This window comes from Macaca mulatta, chromosome 11, assembly GCF_049350105.2.
Source record: "Macaca mulatta isolate MMU2019108-1 chromosome 11, T2T-MMU8v2.0, whole genome shotgun sequence".
Classification (NCBI taxonomy): Eukaryota; Metazoa; Chordata; class Mammalia; order Primates; family Cercopithecidae; genus Macaca; species Macaca mulatta.
The window spans coordinates 12,259,550-12,279,319 of NC_133416.1; the positions used below are offsets into that span (position 1 = coordinate 12,259,550).

General features: G+C 42.0%; 1 protein-coding gene across 1 annotated transcript; it reads right to left on the minus strand.

Moving 5' to 3' along the window:
- Positions 1-679: 679 nt before the first annotated feature.
- Positions 680-16,792, minus strand: NECAP1 (NECAP endocytosis associated 1). Its single transcript, NM_001194593.2, is given in 8 exon segments — positions 680-2,413; positions 2,752-2,854; positions 5,098-5,281; positions 5,369-5,477; positions 6,620-6,701; positions 8,528-8,632; positions 8,788-8,888; positions 16,695-16,792. Coding segments are annotated over 8 exon segments (828 nt in total). The 5' UTR covers positions 16,790-16,792; the 3' UTR covers positions 680-2,364.
- Positions 16,793-19,770: the final 2,978 nt, after the last annotated feature.

Genomic DNA, 19,770 nt, shown 5'->3' on the forward strand with positions numbered 1-19,770 from the left:
GTTTTTTTTTTTTTTTTTTTTTTTGAGAAAGTTCATTTTATCACCGAGGCTAGAGTACCGTAGTACAATCACAGCTCACTGCAGCCTCGTCCTCCCAGGCTCAAGTGATCCTCCCACCTCAACCTCCCAAGTAGCTAGCACTACAGGCACATGCTGCCATGCCCAGCTAACTTTTATATTTTTTGTAGAGATGAGATCTCGCTATATTGCCCAGGCTGGTCTTGAACTGGCTTCAACCAATCTTCCCACCTTGGCCTCTCAAAGTGCTGGAATTACAGAAGTAAACCACCACATCTAGCTAATTTATCTCCTGTGACAATCACTGAACAAGAACTCCCAAGATCTTTTCTGGTTTCCAAAGTCTGTGGCTCTGACCTTAGTTCTTTCTCTTATACTGATCCCTGTCATTTCTGCTGATTACAGTTAAGATATAAGAAGTGGCCTAGATCATGAAGATAATTGGAAGCAAATTAACTGCACCAGAAAATAAATAATGAATATTCATTGATTACACAGAGTGCTCTGTCATTTTAGGACCATTAGCACAAAGCTCTAGTCTCAACTTCTTAAAAGCCTTATTTCTTAATAAAGAGTGATATAAATATCCTTTATTACCTACTGGTCCATTTATGTTTGGTCGATTCAATTTAAAAGGTAATCAAACAAGCAAATTAAAAGATAAAAGAGACACTTTTTTCATATTTTTAATTACCATTATTGCACCAATACAGCATATGCTTTATATACATATATCTTAAACATTTTCCATTTTTCAGGAATTCAAATACATAATATATTATCATCTTGATAATACAAAGAACACAACATGGAGGAAGATAGAGAAAATAGGTTCCCAGTATTTAGTCACTAGTGATTCCACAGACTTTCCTTTTAGTGTTCTCTATTGGAATTTTAATATGTCCTGCCATGGCTCTGCAAGAATAGAGCTGCCTGGAAAAGGAGGCAATGAAAAGAAAATGGACCCAAGTCAGAAAAAGTTAAGAAGGGAATCCAGGAAGGTAATATATTTTGAAACTAAACCTAAGGACTCCCTTCTGCCAGAGTGTACATACCCAAATAGGTGCAAAAGGGAAGCAATTATATCTTCCCATTTCATCCTCAAAATTGCTCATTGAGAAACAAAATAGAAAGTACCCACTCACCTAAGAAGCACAACTTTTTTCACAGCATTGTAAAAGGAATGGCAGGGCAGAGGGAAAGGAAAGTAGTGGGAGAACAACTTGCTTTTAAGATACAATGGGTGACAGGTATCAAAGCCTTGCGCAAAACCTGTCACAGTAAAGCTGTGACTCTCCAACTTCCTTCACAAATGACAATATACATAATAGCAGCTTTCTGTTAAAGAACTACATGAACTGAAAAGAAATGTTTATGGAAAGGGGCCAGATACCCAGGCAGCAAGGCAATGAGGGTACTAAACAAGAGTTAAGTGTTTTCAACCTCTCTGCTCTACAGATCAGGTTAAAAACTCTAAACCCTTCAACTTTAGGTCAAATAACAGGGCAAATACAAATTAATGCCATGCTTCAAATGCAGCAACCAGATGGAGCTGCAAGAAATTAAACACTCCTATAGACTATCACTTGGAAAGCACAGCCTCTTGAACCTCCTTCATTACAGAGACACCCACTGGTCAAAGATGTTACACAATTCAAATTCAACAAACAGAAAAGAATAGTGGAGGTGCCACCAACACAACCCTCTTATCATAGAAAGAGACATGTAAACACACAAGAGGGCGATGGAGCTGCACCCAGCACTGGATGTTCACTGAGTACAATAAGCCTGAAGGAGGCTACACAGCAGAGACCCAGGAAATAGGCCTTTCTCCATATCTACCCCTATCAAAATTCTGAATTTGTAAACACTGAGGTCAGCCTGTCCATTTTTAGTCCTGGGTTAGTGGAGAAGGAAGTTGCAAGGTTTTTGACTCCCCTGAAATTGCTAAATAGGGCTTCACAAAGAGGCACACAAGGGCAATGAGATGATTTTGAAATAAGTTAAAGAATTTAAAAGATGAGACAAATTTTACAGATGTTAGAGGTCATTCCCCCTCAGACGCTGGCCTTTTGAGCCCTGCATGGTCAGCCAAGACTATGATAAGATCCACTAGTCCCCTACCTTGGTACTAAGCGGGAGATAACAGATACTTTCTTGGCTGCACAAGTAACAACACAGGGGAGTGACATAAACCAGCTTGAATGTAATGGAGAAGCTATGAAAAAGATTGTCCAGTCATTTTGGTTCTGGGGAGGAAATGGGTTCCTAACTTCCCTCACAGATTGGTGCCCTCAAGGTCATTTTTATTCCTCAAGTCTGTCCTTAATGTCCTGCCAATGCCATTCAGAACTGGACCCAGTTGGATGGCTGTGGTGCCTGGTTTGGAACAGAGCTGCAAGACAGAAGAATAGAGAAAGTCAAAGACATCATATTAGGATAACAACTCCATTCTTTACTTAATAGCTTCTAAGAAATCACTGCCTAGAATTTCCAAAACTACACTTCATGGCAATTCTACTTACCAAGGCCTGAAATATCCCATTCAAACCTCATCCTACAGCTTTCTTGTCCCACCATTCCCAGCACTACTATATTTCCTTCACTATAACTCCTCCAAAAGACTCTATGTGACCTGCATATCCATTGCTTCTCCAGATCAAAGATTTCAATTGACTGCACATATCTTCTACACCCTGATTGCGAGTGCGCTAGTTTCACTGCGCCCATCACCTGGATGCAGTGCTGAAATCTCCCCACAAGTCATTGCCTGCAGAAACTGGAGTTGGTGCTGGTGTCGTGACAGGAGCAGGAGAATCCAAATCTAAAAGGATATCTAAACACAAGGTAAGAAAAGAAAAAAGAAAAACATCATCAAAATCTAGGAAATGAGAATTTATGTTCACACAAAAAATCTGTACAAAAATGCCACGGCGGCTTTACTCATAATGGTCAAAAACTGTAAACAACCTAGATGTCATTCCTTGGGCAATAGTTACTCACACTGGTATATCCATGCCATGGAATACTACTCAGCAATAAAAAGGAACAGACTATTGATATACACAACTTGAATGAATCTCAAGGGAATTATGCTGCGTGGGAAAAGCCTGTCCCAAAGGTTACATGCTGTATGATTCCTTTCACAGAACATTCCTGAAGTGACAAAATTCTAAAGATGGAGAATAGACTGGTGATTGTCAAGTGTTAGGAATGGGGGAAGAAAGGATGAGAGGGAGATGGGTGTGGTTGTGTAAGGCTGACACAGGGGATCTTTGTAGTGATTAAACTGTTCTATAGCCTGAAATGATGGTGGATCCATCAACCTACACACGACAAAACTGCAAAGAACTGGCCAGATGCAGTGGCTCACATCTGTAATCCCAGCATTTTGGGGGGCCAAGGCAGGATCACTGAAGCCCAGAAGTTTGAGGCCAGCCTGGGCAACATAGTGAGACTCTGTTGTTACAAAAAATTTAAAAATTAGCTTGGTGTGGCAGTGTGCACCTGTAGTCCTAGATGTTTGGGAGGCTGACGCAGAAGGATCTCTTGAGCTCAGGAGTTTGAGGCTGCAGTGAGCTATGACTGCACCACTAGCCTGAGCAACAGTGCAAGACCCTGTCTCAAAAAATAAAAAAACAAACAAAAAAACCTGCATAGAACTAAATATACAGATCCACACAAATACACACAGATAAGAACATGTAAAATGGTTTAAGCTGAGTAAGATGAGAAAGTGGTATAATGTCAATTTTTGATTTGTGATAATTGACAATAGTTTCACAAAATATTACCAATTGAGCGAAACTGGGAAAAGGGTAAACAGGATCTCTTCATATTATTTCTTACAACTGCATGTTAATCTACAATTATCTCAAAATAATAATTTAATTAAAAAAAAATCTTAGATACTATCCCCAGTGCCTTCTGGCAACACCTACCAAAAGAAGCAGGCTGTAACATTTTCACCTCAAAAATTCCAGAAAGAGAAAGCTTAGCCTTAGTAATCAATTCAACAAATTATCTGCATTGTCCAATACATTAAGTTAAAATTCTCAGATTCTAAGACATAGTTCCCTAATCTTAGAAAATTTCTTTTCTCAGTTCCAATGCTCTCACTTTTCAAATGAGAAGATGTAACTATATTTATTCTTTCTCCCACCAGACAGAAAAAAAGAATGAAAATGTATGGACAAATCTCCTTTTCTCCCAATTGTTCTTGTGAAGAAATGGGAAGGTTTAAGAAATAACATTTACTAAATGGCTACCATGTTCCAAGTGCTATGCTAGGTGCTGTCAAATCATTTAGCCCCTCACAACATTGGGATGGTAATTTTTTTTATTTTATCTATCTATCTATCTATCTATCTATTTATTTATTTATTTATGTTTGTTTGTTTGTTTGTTTTTTATGAGACAAGGTCTCACTCTGTCACCCAGGCTGGAATACAGTGGCGCAATAATGGTTCACTGCAACCTCCCAGGCTCGAGCCATCCTCCCACCTCAGTCTCCCAAATAGCTGGTTCTACAGGCGTGCACCACCACATCCAACTAATGTTTGTATTTTTTTGCAGAGATGGGGTTTCGTCATGTTGCCCAGGCTGATCTCAAACTCCTAAGCTCAAGCAATCCACCCATCTCAGCCTCCCAAAGTGCTGGGATTACAGGCGTGAGCCAAGGTCCCTGCAGGGGTGGTTTTACATCTCCAGTTTGTAGATAAGGAAATTGAGACTCAAAAAACTGAAGTAATGTTTACCAAGCACATTCAAATATAAAGTAGCAGAGCCATGACCAAAATCTTGGTCCATCTGACTCAAAAGCTTATAAACATCTAACCAAGAAAAAAGTGAAGGAAATTGTCTTTTTAATAAGCACATATTTTCTGCCAAAGAACCTACGAGATACTACGACTCTTAGTTTACCAGAAAAGCTTTGATTCCTTGCTAGAAGCTGCCAGAATCACCTTGTCAGTACCATGAGCTATTTCATAGCAAAAACATTAACTCTCCTTGACAAACAGGTGTTACTTAATTAAAATATAAGATTGGATTTCTCAAAATTAGAAGTATCAGACTTACCTGCATCACTGCCTCCATGGTTAGATTTCGGAATGGGTGGTGGGGTGACATGATTGCTGATGGCGACTGAGGAGGACGGTGGGGGAATAGTGACTTTGCCTCCTGGCGGGGGTGGGAGTAAGCTCAGGCCCCCACCCCTTGCAGTCCTGGGCTTAGAAGCACCTCCTTTCTTGGTTGTAATGTTCTACAAAAGAAAAAAAGGAGAGCAAGAGAAAGATGTGATAGGCTTACGGAAGCACAGGAAAACAAAATTTTTCAAAACCATACTCACCCCAATACTCAACTTGATGGTTTGTCCTTCCTTGAAGCCCAGATCCAACTTAGGACGAGCGTCCAATTCTTGAGATTCCTTGGAAATCTCAGATTCCTGCTTTACCCACCTTTGGGAACAGAGCAAGTTATCTTAGTTTGAGATTTCCTGAAAGCAGAGTCTGACATACAAATTTGGGTGTATTTACTTTTATGAAATGGGATTCCAGAAAGCACAGTGAGAGATAAAAAAGAGTGAGAAAAAAAAGCCAAGAAAGAAAACAACTGGAGTTCAATCCCATTGGGGGCCCTCTGAGAAATCTCACAGAATACATATCAGACTTGCCCCTTCCAAAAGGATGGCATTTAGCCACCAATTCCCATTCCCCACAGTTGGGGGCTGCTCCTGAGGGGGTGTTAGTTTCTTAATCTTTCCAAGTTAAACCTTGCTCTTAGCCTTCTACAACTTCAAAGAGTCCTGAGGCAGAAAAGGATATGCTTGCTCTTGAGGTAGGAAGCTGACTGTGCATAGTGCTGTCAACCACAGCGGCAACAAAATCAAGCAGGCTAAAGAAATACTGCAAAAGTCACAAAACACGTCAGCTACACAAGGTAACAAGAGTGGCACACAACTCCCCACGTAAAGCCCTGTTGTTACTGTAGACCTCCCTCTACCACCTAAAAGACGGGGCAAATTCCTGTCTGGAAAGTGAGGAACACCTCTGCCCAGCCACCGCCCCGTCTGGGATGTGAGGAGTGCCTCTGTCCAGTTGCCCACTGTCTGGGAAGTGAGGAGCGCCTCTGCCCAACTGCCGCCCCGTCTGGGATGTGAGAAGCGCCTCTGCCCAACTGCCGCCCCATCTGGGAAGTGAGGAGCACCTCTGCCCAGCTGCTGTGCAACCTTCCAAGTGTGAAGTGACAGCCTTGTGTGTCACCTTTCTGCCTTCCCCAAGTTTGTATTTTCGACATTAAAGTTTACTTTTTAATTAAAAGTTTAAAAAAAAAAAGAAAAAAGACAGGGCAAATTCGACAGAGCATCATTTCAGACTACTGCACAAGGGATCTAAAACATACTGCAGGCTATAAGGAAAGGAAACATAGAATAGATGCAAAGATGACCGAAGGAAACAAAAGCGAATGGGGAGATTTATAATCATGATGAAACAGTTTAAGAAATAAAGAAACCAGGAGGAAAAGAGACACTGCCCATTCATGTGAGAAGCAGCATGCCTATAAGCATTCAACCGGGGAACTAAGGACAAGTTTCACTCACTTGAAGTGATCCTGCAAGGAGACGTTAAAGTCGAAGGCATCTCCCCGATCTGTGAAGCCAATGCCAATGAAAGCACTGCGCCCTGTGAAAAGGTAGGAAGACTCGAATAGGAAGTATCTTCTATGGCAAGAGTCCCCAGCCCCTGGGACCAGTCCGTGGCCTGTTAGAAACCAGGCCATACAGCAGGAGGTGAGTTGCACACAAGAGAGCAAAGCTCCATTGTATTTACAGCCACTCCCCGTTGCTTGCATTACCACCTGAGCTCTGCCTCCTGTCAGATCAGTGGCAGCATCAGATTCTCAGAGGGGTGTGAACCCTACTGTGAACTGCACATGTGAGGGATCTAGGTTATGTGCTCCCTATGAGAATCTACTGCCTGATGATCTGTCACTATCTCCCATCACCCCTAGATGGGGGTCTCCCCTTACCCCCGTCTAGTGGCAGGAAAACAAGCTCAAGGCTCCCACTGATTCTACATTATAGTGAGTTGTATACTTATTTCATTATACATTACAATGTAATAATAGAAATAAAGTGTACAATAAACATGATGTACTTGAATCATCCTGAAACCATCCCCTAATGCCGGTCTGTGGAAAACTGTCTTCCACAAAATGGGTCCCTGGTGCCAAAAAGGTTGAGGACTGCTGCTCTATGGCAAATTCTGCCCAATGAAAATATAACAGTCACCCTAACTAGACAAAGTCTGACTGTGAAACATCTTCTCACAGACCAAGAGTTGATAAACTACATAGAGTCCACATGCTTTATCCTGCCATAGCTTGGTTTTCCAGAAAAAGTTTCATTGGAACATAGTCAATATCAACGTGTTTATTTATTTTTACAGTGCTTTCACACTGCAACAGCAAAACTGAGTAGTTGCAACAGAGGCCATTTGACCTGCAAAACCTAAAATATTTATTATTTGTCTGTTTGCCAATCTTTGTTATAGACCATGGAGAAAAGAGTGAGAATAATTGCCCCACACATAATATGATTCAAGTTTTGCCCCACCAAAAACTACCACAAACAATAAACGGGCAAAAAGTGTTCATTCTTCTTTTTTTTTTGAGATGGAATTTCGCTCTTGTCGCCCAGGCTGGAGTGCAATGGCATGATCTCAGCTCACTGAAACCTCTGCTTCCCGGATTCAAGCGATTCTCCTGTCTCAGCCTCCCGAGTAGCTAGGATTACAGGCACGCACCACCACGCCCAGCTAATTTCTGTTTTTTTTTTTTTTTTTTTTTTTTTTTTTTTTTGTTGAGACAGAGTCTCGCTTTGTCGCCCAGACTGGAGTGCAGTGGCCGGATCTCAGCTCACTGCAAGCTCCGCCTCCCGGGTTCACGCCATTCTCTTGCCTCAGCCTCCCGAGTAGCTGGGACTACAGATGCCCACCACCTCGCCCAGCTAGGTTTTTGTATTTTTTAGTAGAGACGGGGTTTCACCGTGTTAGCCAGGATGGTCTCGATCTCCTGACCTTGTGATCCGCCCGTCTCGGCCTCCCAAAGTGCTGGGATTACAGGCTTGAGCCACCGCGCCCGGCCATTTCTGTATTTTTAGTAGAGGTGGGGTTTCATCATATTGGTCAGGCTGGCCTTGAACTCCTGACCTCAAGTGATCCACCCGCCTTGGCCTCCCAAAGTGCAAAATGTGTTAATTCTTTTGTTAGATGTGGCGTTTTGATTTATTTAAGTCTACATATGAATTACCACATCTTGAACTTGTGCTCATATCTATTACAAATAACACGTTAATACTTTTCCTTTAGCAACTATAGTAACTTTAGAGAAAGGGAAGAAAAAAATGAAGTAAACCAAAGAAATATAAATGCAATTGGACACACTTTTCATGGCCGTGCATTCACCTGTTTTCCTAACTTCATTCCATTCACAATCCCAGTTCTCTTACCAGTACCATCCTGGATCCGGATTACAAAGTAGCGGCTGGAATCTGTCACTGTCTCCACAGCAATACCAGGATATTGTTCTACTGGAGCCTGAGCAAAAAGCTCCCCTGACAGATAAGAGAAAGACTTTTTTGAGCAAAGGAAGCCAAAATCCAGAACTCCAATTAACAAGTATTTCCATTCCAGTCCCCAAATTGAAGGTACTTATAAAAGAACACCAAATTAATATCCTTAATGTTAGAGGGTCACTAGTGAAGATTACCTGAAACTTTATCCTCGAGTTTGATATAGGCAATCTTCCCTTTTGAAGTGATTCGGAGGCGACCAGTCCAATCCGGCTGGTCTAATTTCCAGTCAGATGCCCTAGGAGAGGAAAAGAGGAAGGCTCAGGCACATGTCCTTAATTTACTAAAGCCTACCCAGAATCTTTTACTGTATTTCTATTTCCCTGTCCTGGATTACCTATTCTTTCTACCTATTAATCAACAAGAATAATTCATGATATATTTAGATGCCTCATGTTACATAGAGTCCAAAGCAAGTAAAAGACAATGCTACTACTTGAGGACTTTGGAGTCCAATAAGCATCATTAAAAAGATGTAAAAGCACGAATAAAAGCAATAAAAAATAAAATTATGGCTGAGTGTGGTGGCTCAAGTTTGTAATCCCAGCACTTTGGGAGGCCAAGGTGGATGGATCACTTAAGTCAGGAGTTTGAGACCAGCCTGGCCATCATGGTGAAACCCCATCTTCTAAAAATACAAAAATTAGCTGGGTATGGTGGTGTGCACCTGTAATCCCTCGGGAGGCTGAGGCAGAACCAACTGAATCTGGGAGGTGGAAGTTGCGGTGAGCCGAGATTATGCCGCTGCACTCCAGCCTGGGTGACACAACAAGACTTGGTCTCATATAAATAAATAAATAAAATTTCTCATAACAATGCTATTTTCATACTATAGATGGTATACTAGATAACAATGCTTTACTAATCAGATAACAACAAAGTCTACTAAATTAAATATCCTAGATAATGGGAGCCCTCCCGAATCACTAAATATACTATCTTTCACTGAATTCAATCAATATTTATACAATACTTATTAAGACAGAGGCACCACTGTTCTAGATGCTTGGGATACAACAGCAACCAAAACAAGATTCCTACCCTCATGAGGCTTACATTTTAATAGAAGATAGAAAATAAAAAAGAAACAAAATAAACAGCATAATTAGTATCTTAGAAAGTGGTAAGTTCTAAGGTAAAAAGAAAATGTAGAGGCAAATTAGGAAGATTGAGAAGACAGTGGGAGAATGAACAGGTTGTAGCATTCAAGAGGGTGGTTGGGGTAGGTCTCATTAAGGTGAAATGTGAACTAAAATGTGAAGCAAGTGAGTTACCCATACAGATATCTAGGGGGAAAAGCATTCTAGACATAGGGAACAGCTAGCCCAAAGGTGCTGAGGTGGGGCCATGCCTGGCATGTTTGAGAGACAGCAAGGAAGCCATTGTGGTTAGAACAGAGTAAGAGACAAGGTAGGAGAGGTAACAGAGGGCCAGATCATGCAGGGCCTTGTGGGCCATAGGAACAACTTTAGCTTTCACTCTGAGTGAAAAAAGAGCTACTACAAATTTTAAGCAGAGGTGTGACATGATCTCCCTTATATTCTAAAAAGATTACTACATCTGCTGTCTGGAGAAAAGCTGTAGGGATAAGAGGACTGAAGCAGTGGGATTAGCTAAGAGACTACTGCAGTAATCTAGAAAAGTCACAATGGTAGCAGAAGTGGCTAGATTCTGGATATATTTAGGGTACAAGCAGCAGGATTTTCTCATGGATTAGATATGGGATAGAGGACACAAAGAGAAGTCAAGGACAACTCCAAGGTGTTTAGCCTGAGCAAAGGAGTTTCCAGTTATTGAGATGAGGTGGAACATGTCTAGGAAGAAGGATCAGGGATTCAGTTTTAAATATGCTGAGTTTGAGATGTCTCATAGATTTTCAAGAGATGTAGAGTAGGCAATAAAATATATGAGATGAGTTCAAGAAAGACATCTGGGCTGGAGATACAAACATCCATGAAAACATTAGAAATTTATAAAATGTGTTATCATCAACTTGAACAACAACTAAGATTATTTATGATGAATTTTACAAAACATTGTATCTGTGATTTGTTTTGCCAGGAGTATGGAAAAGAGATTAGCAAAGTAAAAGTTATTAATAATTCCTCTTTTAGGAAACCAATGACTAATACTTAAGGGCTAGAAAAGCAACAATAAGGTATATATGAACAAGAATGAGTTTAACAAGATGAGACGTAAAAAGCTGAAAGGAAGAAAATGAAAGTGAAAATTAGCACAGGTTTTGAACAGGATCTGTAAAATAAATCCTTCCCATTCTCTTCGCTCTTGATTCCCTGCCCTCAAAGACTCTCAAGTACCTAAATCTGATCCAGATTACAGAGCTCTAAAGTTCCTCATCTATTATACTTTTTTAATGAGTCATTACTTATTATAATCATGCCACCAAAAGCTAATGTAAATGGGCTATTAAAAATATTAGGAACAGCCAGGCACGGTGGCTCACACCTATAACACCAGCACTTTGGGAGGCCAAGGCAGGAGGACTGCTTGAGCCCAAGAATTTGAGGTTGCAGTGAGCCATGATCGCCCCACTGCACTCCAGTCTGAGCGACAGGGTGAGACCCTGTCTCTAAAAAAAAAGAATTAGGAACAAGCCTATTAAATGTGTTTTTCATGGATGAGTCCCTTATTTATCTTGTGTATCTAGTGCCCAATATTTAATAAATTCTGTAAGTAAATGGATATTCGTGGCAGCAGATTCCCTCAGCCTTGAGACTTAATTCCTTTCCTACTCCAAGACCTAATCTAAAGAACTCTTGATTTTGCTGGTCCTCTGACAATACTTTAAACTCACCTCACAAATTTTCATTTACCTTAGTAATAAAACTTCATATATATTAATAAAAAATCATTATGATGATTCACAGTAAGATTCCACGTGTACATTTTATTATGTCCTTATAGTAGCTATGTGAAGTAGGCATGAAAAGCCTATCATACCTCTCTCTCTCTAAATGATGGAAAGGAAAACACAGTAATAATGCCTAACTTCAAAGTCCATTATTCTTTCCTTACACTGAAACACATTATAGAGGTTAATACTGATTTAGCTAAGGGAAGAGGGTAGTGACGAATATTTTTTAAAAAGTTTTACAGGTTGGAAGTGTTTTCTAACCATTTATTTATTTTTTTTTTTTTTTGTGTGTGTGTGTGTGTGTGTGTGTGTGTGTGTGTGTGTGTGTAATAGAGTCTCACTCTTCCACCCAGGCTGGAGTGCGCTAGCGCGATCTTGGCTCACTGCAACCTCCGCCTCCTGGGTTCAAGCGATTCTGTTGCCTCAGCCTCCCAAGTAGCTGAGATTACAGGCCCGGGCCACCATGCCCAGCTAATTTCTTTTGTATTTTTAGCAAAGATGGGGTTCCACCATGTGGGCCAGGCTGGTCTCAAATTCCTGACTTCAGGTAATCCGCCCGCCTTGGCCTCCCAAAGTGCTGGAATTACAGGAGTGAGCCACCGCGTCCAGACTGTTTTCTAAGCATTTGTAAGTTTTTTTGTTTGTTTTGAGACGGAGTCGTGCTCTGTCGCCCAGGCTGGAGAGCAGTGGCATGATCTCAGCTCACTACAACCTCCTCCTCCCGGGTTCTGGCGATTCTCCTGCCTCAGCTTCCCAAGCAGCTGGGACTACGGGCGGGCGCCACCACGCCTGGCTAATTTTTTTGTATTTTTGTAGAGACGGGGTTTCGCCATCTTGGCCAGGCTGGTCTGGAACTATTGACCTCAAGTGATCCGTGCGCCTCGGCCTCCCAAAGTCCTGGGATTACAAGCGTGAGCCACCACACTCGGCCTAATAAGTTTCTTCTCAACCCCAATTTTCCTTCTTATAGTCTAGAAGTCTGGTCAGTGAAAGTCCGGGAACGAACAGCTTACACTAGGTGAATTAAAGTCAATTATTCTCTTTAATCTTATCAGTCACTCAAAGGAAAAATTCCTCCTGCTTTCTGAAAAGGCCAGTTTGTCCTTTAATGTCAGCCTAGAGAATAAATCCTGCTTATAATATAAAGTGGGTTCTGGTAAACAAGAAAGATTATGCAGACAACAAGAAAACTACCATTTATCAAGCATTTATTATGTGCCAGGCATCATGTCCATTCTTGTGAAAATTAAGTTAGAGGGCCCGGCACAGTGGCTTATGCTTGTAATCCCAGCACTTCGGGAGGCTGAGGTAGGTGCATTGCCTGAGGGCCAGGAGTTCAAGACTAGCCTGGCCAACATGGTGAAAACCCATCTCTACTAAAAATACAAAAAATTAGCCGAGCATGGCGGCGCACATCTGTAATCTCAGCTATTCAGGAGGCTGAGGCACAAGAATCGCCTGAATCTGGGAGGCAGAGATGGCAGTGAGCCGTGATCACACCACTGCATTCCAGCCTGGGTGACAGAGCAAGGCTCTGTCTCAACAAAAAAAAAAAAAAAAAAGAAAGAAAAATTAAGTGAGAGGATCCTACAAGGTAAGTACTGTTACAGTCATTTTTACAAAAGAAGAAACTAACATTCAAAAGTGGTAAGTGATTTGCCAAAAGTGACCCAGCAAATAAATATTGTTATTCAAACTTAATTCTGCTCTCTTCATGTACTATACTAAAAAAGTGACTGATGATAACATGTCTCTTGGAGGATAAAAAAAAAAGCCAATAGGCATGAAAAACACAGAAGTATAACAGGAAAAAGAGGAAAATTAAGAAACTGCTTTAATGGCTCAGTGCAGTTAACTGATGTAAGTATAAAGGTTGTGGAAAACTAGGAAGTGAAGATAGAGAATGCATATGGGTGAGAGAGGCAAGGTGTTTTAAAAAGCTTGAAGTGGGCCAGGCGCAGTGGCTCATGCCTGTAATCCCAGCACTTTGGGAGGCCACAGCGGGCGGATCACGAGGTCAAGAGTTTGAGACCAGCCTGGCCAACATAGTGAAACCCCGTCTCTACTAAAAATACAAAAATTAGCCAGGCATGGTGGTGTGCACCTGTAGTCCCAGCTACTTGGGAAGCTGAGGCAGGAAAATCACTTGAACCGGGGAGGTGGAGGTTGTAGCGAGCTGAGATTGTGCCACTGCACTCCAGCCTGGGCAACAGAGTGAGACTCCATCTCAAAAAAAAAAAAACTTGAAGAAAAAGAATATAATCCCACTTCAATGTGTATCATATCCTTAACTCCTAAAGTTGGAAGTAATGAGCTATTTGACCTTTTTAACAGTTCAATTAATGCCAATTTATATGATTAGGTTTCTCTGTGTAATCTACTGATTTCTTCTTTCAGTCAACATTTACAGAGTGCCCAAAGTGTACCAGATACGGTACTAGACCCTGGGAATATAAAGTTAAAAAGATCTCAAGTTGTTCACAGTCCAGTCTGGAGAAAAAAGGAGACTAAACAATCCATTACAATACAAAATGAAGAGCCCTGGAATAGAGACAAGAACAAAGTGCTATGCAGGAACAGAAAACCAAACACCACACATTCTCATTCACAAGTGACAGTTGAACAATGAGAATGCATGGACACAGGGAGGGGAACAACACGCACTGGGGCCTCTCAGGGTAGGGGCGAGGATGACAGGTTGACAAGTGCAGCAAACCACCATGGCACATGCATACCTATGTAACAAAACTGCACATTCTGCACATGTATCCCAGAACTTAAAGTTAAAAAAAAAGAAAAAAGAATAAGATGCTATGGAAGCACACAGGGTGCATATCTAAACCAGAATGGAAGGGTCACATAGGGCTTCCCAAAGAAGGTGATGTTTAAGTGACTCATATAGTACCTGTAACTACCATCTAAAAGCATGTTGATTTCTACTCAGGGTCAGTTTGGGGTCCAACTAAAAACTTATTAAAAACAGAACTGCTACCTCTTTGCCAAAGGTGCAACCCACAGGGCCCAGTGCACAGGTCAGCAAGCATAAAAATATCAATTCATGATTAATAAAACTCCAGTAAGGAGCAAAATAATAGACATAAGGAGAGGGTAATTTTTCAGCCAAGGTAATGATAAATGCCAGGAGGAAAAATCACAATGATGATGTGGGTCAGAGAGAAGAATAAGAACAGTATCTTGGCCAGGTGCAGTGGCCCACACCTGTAATTTCAACATTTTGGGAGGCTGTGGCAGGAGAATCACTTGAGGCCAGGAATTCGAGACCAGCCTGCGCAATATATCAAGATCCTGTCTACACAAAAAAATTTAAAAATTAGCCAGGCATGGTGAGGCAATACCTATAGCCCTAGCAACTTGGGAGGCTGAGGTAGGAGGATCCCTTGTGCCCAGGAGTACGCAGCTGCAGTGAGCTATGATCGCACCACTGCACTCCAGCCTAGATGATAGAATGAGACCCTACCTCTCTTAAAAAAAAAAAAAAAAAAACCCGACGCCTGGGTGCGGTATCACACCTGTAATCCCAGCACTTTGGGAGGCCAAGGTGGGCTGATCACAAGGTCAGGAGTTCAAGACCAGCCTGGCCAACTTGGTGAAACCCCATCTCTACTCAAAATACAAAAATTAGCCCAGCGTGGTGGTGCGTGTCTGTAATCCCAGCTATTCAGGAAGCTGAAGCAGGAGAATCGCTCGAACCCGGGAGGCAGAGGTTGTAGTGAGCTGAGACTGAGCCATTGCACTCCAGCCTGGGCAACAAAGCGAGACTCCATCTCAAAAAAAAAAAAACAAAAAAAAAAAAAAAAAACGAACAAGGGCCGGGCGCGGTGGCTCAAGCCTGTAATCCCAGCACTTTAGGGGGCCGAGACGGGCGGATCACGAGGTCAGGAGATCAAAACCATCCTGGCTAACCCAGTGAAACCCCGTCTCTACTAAAAAATACAAAAAACTAGCCGGGCGACGTGGCGGGCGCCTGTAGTCCCAGCTGCTCTGGAGGCTGAGGCAGGAGAATGGCGTAAACCCAGGAGGCGGAGCTTGCGGTGAGCTGAGATCCGGCCACTGCACTCCAGCCTGGGCGACAGAGCGAGACTCTGTCTCAAAAAAAAAACAAAAAACAAAAAACGAACAAATAGTATTTATAACTGCTTTACTGCATTTCCTACATTCTTTCACATCCATTATATGACTTAATTTTACTCTCCCAAAAACCCTTGTTAAGTACATTATCAGGAGAGCACAGGTATCATCACTAACAGTTTTTTTTTTTTTTCTATTTTACAGATGAGAAAACTGAGCTTGGTAAGGGCTCACACTCATATTGTTTAACATGAAGCCCAGTGAACTGTCTTTCAACTACATAATGTCCTACAGCATCCTCAGAACCTCACAGTCATTGGATTACAAGGTGGTTAGTTAGGCCCTACAGAGAAAAATGCTGCCTCAACTTTGGAGGGAAAAGGTGTGGGAGAGGTTAAGAAGGGAGGTAGAGAAGGAAGACAGAAAATACTATCTAATCATCAAGAAAATACAATGAGAAGAAACGGAATGAACAACCATTGTAAAGCTTATGATCATAACCTTTGCTCACTGGTAAAACAGCTGAAGGAAAAACCGAATGGTGGATGATGACAGTTGGTGACGAAATTGACAACAGTACAAAAAATAAATCAGATCATCCAGAGAGTGACAAGCAACACGATTACCCATAAATGTGCATGGGGAACTGGAAAGGTGTGTGACCTGGAAATGTGCATGGGGAACTGGAAAGGGGAACTGGAGAGAGGATGAGGATGATAAGCTGAAGGACGCAGAGAAGAGCGAATGAAAGGGGACTGGCGATGGAGCAGGCACGACTGAAAGTGGATGATGGGGAGCAGATGGGTGTCCCAGCGGGTTACGGGGGAGGCGGAGTGGAATAATGCAGAGTGGTCATTTAAAAAAAAAAAAAAAAAAAAAAAAAAACACGGCAGAAATATGGTGATGACAGTCCAGAGTGGAGATGGAGCAGGAGGTCAGGGAGATGACAACCCAGGTAGGGAGGCTAGCAAGGTGACAATACAGAGGTAGTAGTGGCAGGGACGGGCAGCGTGCTAGCTGAGAAGGAAGCTGTCACCTGCGACAGACTACGCGTGTGCGGCAGCGCCTCGGGGTTAGTACCTGTAACCGCGGTTGGAGGCCCGGGGCGGAATCCGGTAGACGCTGACGTCCGGCTTCACACACAGCACAGACTCGTACTCCAACTCGGCCGCCATCTTGGCTCCGCTGTCCGCGCTGCCGGGGGCGAAACGTAAGACCGGGGGCGGAGCGCGGGAGGTGGAGATGCAAAGCGCGACAACTTCTGCTTGCGTCACTTCCGCGCGAGTTCAAGTTGGTTTCTGATATTAACCTCTTCGGTGACGCGGGAAGCCATATTGAAACCTGGAAACGATGAGGCTGCGCGACTCACCATCTTGGGTAATGGCAAAGATGCCTCCAAGTGCGTGACTCTCGTTATGGAAATCTCTCTCCCGGAGAGGTGCTTAGGAAAAGCGCCCTCTTACTGTAGGCAGGTTCCTGGAGTGCCCTACGAGGACGAGGACCGTATTGAATCCTGACGGATTTTCTTCCAGGAGTCACTTCCCAACTGTAGTCTCCTGGCAGAAAAGAGGCATCCGCCAGCCGGTAATGCCAGACGAGATACCTACAGAGAATGATGTATGAGCTGGTCATAGACACGGTGAATTTCAACTCTCCAGAGTCTAAACGCTGGAAACACCCAACTTGATTTAGTGCCTTACACTCTTCATCTCCAATTTTTCAGGACGACACCTGTTAAAATGTTTTGCCACACTTTCAGCGTGTATTTCGATTATCTTTTTGGAAATTTTGATCCTGTTAAATACACTCTAAATGCGATCAACCCAATTCCTGATAAAATTGGAAGCATAATGAACTATCTAATGGCCTCTATTACCTCCCAGTTCTATTATGATGATAAATGCTACCGAACTCTCACCATAAATATGATCTTTCTGCGCCCCAAAAGTAAACTTAACTACAACACCGTAACTTAGTACAGATAGCAAGTGGCAAAACTGAGATAGGAACTCAAGCCTTCCTCATTACAACAGCAGCAGTCTTCATCGCTTTGTTGACTGGTTGAAAACCTGCCTCTAATTTGTCTACTCCACCTTGGAAAGTGATATCTTAAATTTCAAAAAGAATTACAATATTTATCCCTGGCGAGGACGTGAGGAATGGTCTAATCTCATATACTGTTGGCAGGATTGTAAATTGGCACAGCATTTTAAAAAGGGAAATTAACAGAATTTATCAAAATATTAATTGGACGTAATCTTCAATTTAGCAGTTTCACTAATAAGTATTGTAAAGAAATCCTTATATGCACAAAAAAGTATGTACAACAATACTACAGCATTGTTTGTAGTAGTGGAAAAAATGCAAACAACATGACCATCTATCAATGAAAAATGGTTAATGGCACATCTATTACTATGAGATGTTTTGAACTAAAGGGTTAGCCATTGAAAGAGATCAAGATTTTTTAAACCCAACTGCAAAAAACATACAGCATTATCAACTTTTGTCGAAACACCCCAAAATTATATATGTATGCATGTAAATGCATTGAAAAGGCTTTCAAAGGATATAGGGCTAAGTGGGGGAAAGAAACATTTTCTCCTCCATATATTTCTCTGTTAAGATTTATATAGCTATTATCTTCACTGAATACATGTTAAAAGAAAAATAAAGACAAAAAAGTGGTTTATTACTTGTTCCATATTTCTGACCCTATGATCTCATCTGAAGCCTAGGTCATATGACTTACACCACATTGTACCTCTTTTTTTTTTTCTCTCTTCTGTGTTATCACTGGCAATCATTTTTGGAGGATTCTGGCTTCTGGTTCACCTTCTTACTGGTTTACACTCTTCCTCTTCTCCCAAATCTTTTAGAGATTTCGAAGTCCATATAGTTAACTCTTCTAGCTATGCAATCTCCTGACATAAATCTAACCATCTTTACCTCTCTTTTCTACCTCACCTGTTATTCTTCATGTTCTGCACATTGTTAGCCTTCTCCTCTTTATTCCTCCCCCTCCTTGTTTCAACAGTTCTCAGGCCGGGCGCGGTGGCTCAAGCCTGTAATCCCAGCACTTTGGGAGGCCGAGACGGGTGGATCACGAGGTCAGAAGATCGAGACCATCCTGGCGAACACGGTGAAACCCCGTCTCTACTAAAAAATACAAAAACTAGCCGGGCGAGATGGCGGGCGCCTGTAGTCCCAGTTACTTGGGAGGCTGAGGCAGGAGAATGGCGTAAACCCGGGAGGCGGAGCTTGCAGTGAGCTGAGATCCGGCCACTGCACTCCAGCCCGGGCGACAGAGCGAGACTCCGTCTCAAAAAAAAAAAAAAAAAAAAAAGCAAAAAAAACCGTTCTCTTGCCAGCATCCTTAAGCTTCCTTTCCTCTTTGTCTTTCCATCACAGCCAACCCAAAAGACTCCAGTCATATGTATTCCAACCATCTCCCGCCATCATTCTCCAAAAGCAAATCACGCAAGTATAAAGATTGGTGTCCCTAAAAGTTTATGGGTTTGAGTCTCAGCTTTGCCTTTAACACCCAGATTTGCCATTGCTAGTTTTTATTTTCATTCCCTTTAATGGTTGTTCCAAATTTTGCTGCCCTTTCAGGCCTTCAACTCTAAGTCTTCTCCTTTTCTTTCTTGACAGGTGAAACATCTTACTACTTCCCTAAGAAAATAAAGTTTATGCGAACTCTCTCAACTTAATGACACCCTATTCATAGTCCTATCTGCATCTTCGCGTATTCTTTTTCCTGTCCACTTGTGTGTGCCCTGTATTCTCTACTCCCCAATCTCCTCAGGGACCTGGCTTAATCAGTTATCTCCTTTCTTTTCTGTATCTTAAAACTCATTTTCCATTCACCCCTTTCCCTCAGCATATAAGTATATTCAAGTCCTTTCACACACACACACACACAAAAAAAACATGTTTTTTCTTTATTTAAATTTAAATTTCCCTTCTCTTGCTTCATCTCAACAAAAACAGAAAAAAATAGTCTTCCTCACTCTCACCCACAATGTCCTCTCCAGCTTAACTGATCACATTGCCATAATTTTCCATACATGCCATTTTTATTCATGCTGAACATATTTGCACAGACTGAAATGCCCTTCCCATTCATTCCTTGGGAAGATGCCTTTAGATCTAA